Raw genomic sequence first — 6,415 nt, 5'->3', positions numbered from 1 at the left:
AGTTTATATTACAATCTGTTCACTGAGCCCCGTGCTCAGCCGTGTTCTTGTTTTCTGACACGGCAGGTTCCAAGTGATTCTGATAAGGGACGGGACTTGAGATCGAGCGTTTGATTTTTTTTTGGAGTTGGTAAACTCGTTGGTAGATGTATAATATTCTAAACTTATAAATAGTTGATAGAATGTAATATTTTGGATTGTAAAGCACGTTTTAGAAGTTAATCTACGTTTGGAGTTTATTAGAGCATAGGTTTTGACTTGTAGATAAAGTAAGCTTGACCTGTGAGAAATGGGTAGACATAAGAACGGGTATACTAGATTCTAATTCTATCTACCGTTTTTCTAATCCATAACTGTTTTGAATTCTGATTTTCATGTTGTTTTATTTTAGAATGTCGAGACGTGGTCGCCCACGCAAATCCAAATCTCAACCTGAGGGTAACCGAAATCCTAACCCAATCGAATCGGGGGTAGAAGTGAACCAAATATTGCTGATGTGGTCCGTCAGACCATGTTAAGTATGATGCCTACATATCTTCAGTAGGCTATTTAGGCTATGCGACAAATAGCACATAATTTTCTTTCGAACCCAAATCTTGTTCCTACACCAAATACTGGAATTCCTATATCAGTTCGGGTAACCAACGGAAGAAATATATATATGGCTTGAAAGGTTTAACAAACATAAACCTCAGTCCTTCTCAATTCCCATGAAATGAACTTTGAACTCGAGGTATAAAGATCGTTTCTTGAATCATTCATTCAATACCATTACTAAAGTGGTTGACGCAGCCAAGAATATTGATCGGTCACGACAACAATGGTTAACATTACGCGTTGACAATAAGAAACGCGAATCTGAATCTTTCCGAAGCAACCCTCGTTTTGTAAAATCAAAGTCGAGCAACGATACTCAAAAAGACTCGAATCTATCCATGCCACGACTTCCAGTGTTTTCTAGCAGTGGGAGTCAAAATGTTTTTAGCCCAATTATTAATTATGATCGATGCAATCTTCGACATCAACCGGGTCCATGCTTAAGGATGACCGGTTCCTGTTTCAATTGTCGAGAACAAGGTCATATGGCAAAAGATTGTCCCAAAGCTCGGATCCAAACTGACAAAGGAAAGGTAAACAACCAAGTACTAGTGGACGAGTCTTTGCATTACCTGGCAGCAAATCTCAAGCGGGTATGATTTCGGGTCATGTTAAATTAATTGATTTATCTGTTTATGTTTTGTTTGATACTGGTGCGACACACTCAATTGTTTTTGAACAACTAGAATCCCGATTAAAACCGTATAAGCAAACCACCAAATTTCCAGTGGTAATATCTACTCCAATGGGTGGTTCAATTTGTGTGCTAACTCGTTTTTCCAACTGTCTGTTGCCTATTGGGGACTGCATACGAGAGGTCACTCTGCTTCCAATGCATATGTCCTACTTCGATTTAATATTGGGTATGGACTGGTTGTCACACCATCGGGCAACAATAGACTTTAATGCCAAACAAATTCTGTTTGGGGATATAGACAACCCAGAGGCAATCTTCTAAGGAGGTACTCCAAAAGAAGATGTTAGTGCAGTAGTCTCTATTACTGTGAAACAATATACGTGGCAAAGCAATGAAAGTTTTCTTGCTGCTCTACAAGATCCCGAACAGGTATTTCTTACTTCTGCATCCATACCTGTTGTTTCTGAATATCTTGATGTGTTCCCCGACGATTTACCGGGTATACCACCGGTACGAGAAATCGAATTTACTATCGATCTAGTCCCAGGAGCTTCTCCTATTTCCAAGGCTCCCTACCGAATGGCTCCAACTGAAATGAAAGAGCTTAAAACTCAACTCGATGATCTATTGAATAAAGGTTTCATTCGGCCTAGTGTTTCACCCTGGGAAGCTCCAGTTCTTTTCGTTAAAAAGAAAGACGGTACGATGCGTCTTTGTGTCGATTATCGGGAACTTAATAAAGTAACTATTCGTAACAAGTATCCGTTGCCAAGAATCGATGATCTATTCGATCAATTACAAGGGGCACAATAATTTTCCAAAATTGATCTTCGGTCCGGGTACCATCAACTTCGTATCCGAGATTGTGATATTTTGAAAACAACATTTAGAACTCGCTATTGGCACTACGAATTCTTAGTAATGCCTTTTGGGCTAACTAATGCTCCAGCGGTCTTTATGGATCTTATGAATCGGGTTTTCAAAGATTATCTCGATGAATTTGTTATCGTGTTTATTGATGACATCTTGATTTACTCGAAGTCAAGAAAGCAACATGATCAACATCTTCAAATTGTTTTGGAGATCCTTCGGACAAAAAAAAACTGTACGCAAAACTTTTCAAATGTGAATTTTGGCTCGATCAAGTGTCTTTTCTCAGACACGTAATCTCTACTGAAGGTGTCAAAGTGGATCCATCAAAAAATTGAAACTGTACGAACGTATCTGAAGTTCGTGGTTTTTTGGGTCTGGCTGGTTATTACAGATGATTCGTTGAAGGTTTCTCTAAAATATCTCTGCCATTGACTCGATTACTTTGAAAAAGTGTCAAATTCAATTGGGGTTCTGAACAAGAATCTAGTTTTAAGGAATTGAAGCATTGATTGGTTACCGCACCTATTCTTGTATTGTCGTCTGGCACTGGTGGGTTTCAAGTTTATAGTGATGCTTCAAAGAAAGGTCTCGGTTGTGTTCTTATGCAACACGGAAAAGTGATCGCATATGCTTCTCATCAATTAAAGCCTTATGAGGTCAATTATCCGACTTATGATCTCGAATTGGCTGCAGTGATCTTTGCACTCAAGATCTGACGTCACTATTTGTACGGTGAGACCTGTGAAGTTTTCACTGACCATAAAAGCCTCAAATACATCTTTACTCAAAAAGAGTTAAATATGCGTCAACGAAGGTGACTCGAACTTCTGAAAGATTACGATGTTCGGATACAGTATCATTCGGGCAAAGCTAATGTAGTTGCCGACGCTTTAAGCCGTAAATCTATGGAACAAGTTTCTTCTTTAATTGTTTCTACAGAGTTGGCTTTGGAAATCGAACGGTTTGAACTAGAAATCTATCCGAGTTCGCAAACGGAAATTCTGTCAAATCTAATGGTAGAACCGACTCTAATCTCTCGGATCAAAGAAGCCCAACAAGATAGTGAATTATGGGCAAATTTCCAGCAGGCACAAGAGAATTCTAGTTCAGAGTTCAGAATTGATGATGATCACGTGTTGTGGTTTCGGGATCGTCTTTGTGTTCCGAATAACTCGGAGTTAGAGATCTAATTMTGACCGAAGCTCATAACTCTATGTTTTCGGTTCAAACTAGCACAACAAAAATATATCGCGATTTGAGGAACCATTTCCGGTGGATTGGAATGAAGCGAGATATCGCCGACTTAGTAGCTGTTGTCTCACTTGTCAACAAGTTAAAATTGAACATCAACGTCCGGGTGGTGTTCTCCAATCGTTGAACATTCCAGTATGGAAATGGGAGCACATAACTATGGATTTTGTAGTTGGATTACCCCGTACGATCTTGAAACACGATGCAATCTGGGTAGTGGTAGACCGACTGACAAAATCGGCTTATTTTCTTCCTGTTCGACAAACTTGGTCAATTGATAAGTTGACCGAAATTTTCCAACGTGAGAGTGTACGTCTTCATGGCACACTTATATCGATTACCTCCGATCGAGACCCACATTTTATATCTCGATTTTGGGTAGGTTTACATAAAGCGTGGGACACACGTTTGAATTTTAGTACAACATTTACTCCGCAAACTGATGTAACTTTCCTATCTCTAAATTCGATTTCGGGGACGAAATCTCCTTTTAAGGGGGGGGGGGGGAATTGTAAGACTCGAGTTTTAAAAATATTCTCGCTAACTTACCCAAATTGTACCGTACATACATAACGGTCGGTAATTATTAAGGGGTTAAAACCGTCAAGCTTCTAAACTATTAATAATTATATATATAAATAAATATATATATTTATATATATATATATTATATGAAGGAAAAAAAAGCAAATCCAACGTCGGCTTCTTCTTGTTCATCTCACCGCCTCTCTCTCTCTCTTTCATTATTTTCTTCTCTCTAAAATATTTCTCAAATCGTTAAAGCAATCGAAGTAAGGATTATATATTCGGAATCCACTCTTCGAACCCTTCATAAAGGTATAAATTTTATTCACTTTTATTAGGGTGTTTACGTTAGCATTTTTTTAGACCGGTTTATAAATGATGTTATGTCTAAATTTACGGATTGATATTGTTATAAGTATGATATATTTCATGTTTAGAATGCTAGGATTGATAAAATTGATGTAGAAATTAAAAGGGTAGATTATGGTTTCATATGGTTAGATTTGGTGTATATGTTTAACGGCACATCAATTGTTCGATATAATGYCGAAAAKGGTAAAATTGCATGATTAAGCTTAGGTTAACRACYATTGGACTTGTTTTACTRTTTAGTATGTTGAAGTATGTTWATAGCACGTAAATGTAGCKAATCATGAAAGTTGGATTATTAAARTTAGTCGGGAATTGCGGAATCGRATTTTATCGACTATGCAGGTCCGTACTTTGGYARTGTATAACTTACAAACYGTAAGTCRGAATAAGCTCATATTTTGCAKTTAGAAAGCCCTWAATSTATACTAMAACTTTCATGTAGGGTCGAAAATCCAGTTATGAWTCTAAGTGGCCCAAAAMAGTGTGTTTTCGGGGCTGTTTGYAATGTATTTAGGATTGATCTGCTGTTTTGTAATATTCGTATAAAATAGATGGATAATCCAAATGAGRTGAKTTGAGAACCAGTAGTTTCATCGCATATCATACTACATCTTTCGTTTAAATAGTATCTTCTGTATTGGTCTCTAAGTGGGGTAAAGATGCTCCCGAAAATGAGGGTCAAAAGYTATTAAAAGTCGAAACGGAATTATATAAAGCTAAGTGTTGCGTCGATTTCGTAATACATATTCGGCTGTCGTATTTGAAGTTTAAGTTGTTTATAAACATGTAAGACCTAAGTAGTTTATTAGTAGAATTAAGATAYKATCTTACGTTGTTTAAGTAATAATCGATTTGTGCATTCGTTAGGCACGCGAGCAAGTCGAATTTTACCGTGAATCTCGTTTGATCGTGCTTTACTTCTCTATTCCGCTTAAGGTACGGATTTCACTTTCTTTGACTCTTGGGCAACTAGTTGTTGTAGTTGACTCTTCATAACGGTTGTTCACCACTTTGTGATTGATCGCTTAAAAGTGGTCAATAAATTACGTACTTATATATATATATATATATCTATATAAACTCTTGAACTCTTATCGTAAACTCTTGAATCTTTATCGTGAACACTTGATTTTAGTTCGTTGAATTGTATGTTTGAATCTTTCAAGTTTGTTGAATTGATTCTCATATTTTGAAGTAGTTTCGAGTTTTATGAAGTATTTTGAAGATTGACTTTTTATGAATGCCATCCGGGTAGTGACACATGTTTAGTTTTATTGGTTTTCAGAACAACCCAATTAATGGGCGCATTATTTGGGATGCCTTCTATGGCGACTTTTTAGTCATGTCATCCTGCAGGTGAACTCGATCCACATGGTTAGGCCCAATAGTGGCTTATGTGAACCCACCTTGTGGACTAGGCCGATTTTATTGGCTCCAGGACGGATGAATCGATCCTAGGATTACCCACCATGTGACCGTGGTTAAATTCACGGGGGACTCGGGGTGTGTGCCCGCACGCCGGCCCCATAGTTCGTGTGGTTTGGCCAGCCCACGAACACTACCGGAATTGACGAATTGTGTTTAAATGATGTTTTGAAATAAAAACTGTGAAACGTCTTGATTTCTATGAATTCAGTTTAATTGATTTTTAAGTCTTCCGCTTGATTATCGATGTTACGTATTATTATTTCAAGTTTATATTACAATCTGTTCACTGAGCCCCGTGCTCAGCCGTGTTCTTGTTTTCTGACACGGCAGGTTCCAAGTGATTCTGATAAGGGACGGGANCACGCCGGCCCGATAGTTCGTGTGGTTTGGCCACCCCACGAACACTACAGGAATTGACGAATTGTGTTTAAATGATGTTTTGAAATGAGAACTGTGAAACGTCTTGATTTCTATGAATTCAGTTTAATTGATTTTTAAGTCTTCCGCTTTATTATCGATGTTACGTATTATTATTTCTAGTTTATATTACAATCTGTTCACTGAGCCCCGTGCTCAGCCGTGTTCTTGTTTTCTGACACGGCAGGTTCCAAGTGATTCTGATAAGGGACGGGATTTGAGATCGAGCGTTTGATTTTTTTTGGAGTCGGTAAACTCGTTGGTAGATGTATAATATTCTAAACTTATAAATAGTTGATAGAATGTAATATTTTG

The 6,415-nt window shown here is 37.7% G+C and overlaps 1 protein-coding gene across 1 annotated transcript; it reads left to right on the top strand.

Annotated features, from left to right (window-relative positions):
• The first annotated feature begins 289 nt into the window (after positions 1-289).
• Positions 290-3,297, top strand: LOC112518329. Its single transcript, XM_025125980.1, has 4 exons — positions 290-309; positions 392-499; positions 1,624-1,975; positions 2,962-3,297. Exons 1-4 carry the CDS (start codon positions 290-292, stop codon positions 3,295-3,297), a joined length of 816 nt encoding a protein of 271 aa, XP_024981748.1.
• The last annotated feature ends 3,118 nt before the right edge of the window (positions 3,298-6,415 follow it).

Source organism: Cynara cardunculus (assembly GCF_001531365.2).
Source record: "Cynara cardunculus var. scolymus isolate 2C chromosome LG 9, CcrdV1, whole genome shotgun sequence".
NCBI classification, from domain to species: Eukaryota; Viridiplantae; Streptophyta; class Magnoliopsida; order Asterales; family Asteraceae; genus Cynara; species Cynara cardunculus.
Note: the sequence above shows the minus strand (reverse complement) of the source record. Positions and strands in the feature narration are given on the sequence as shown.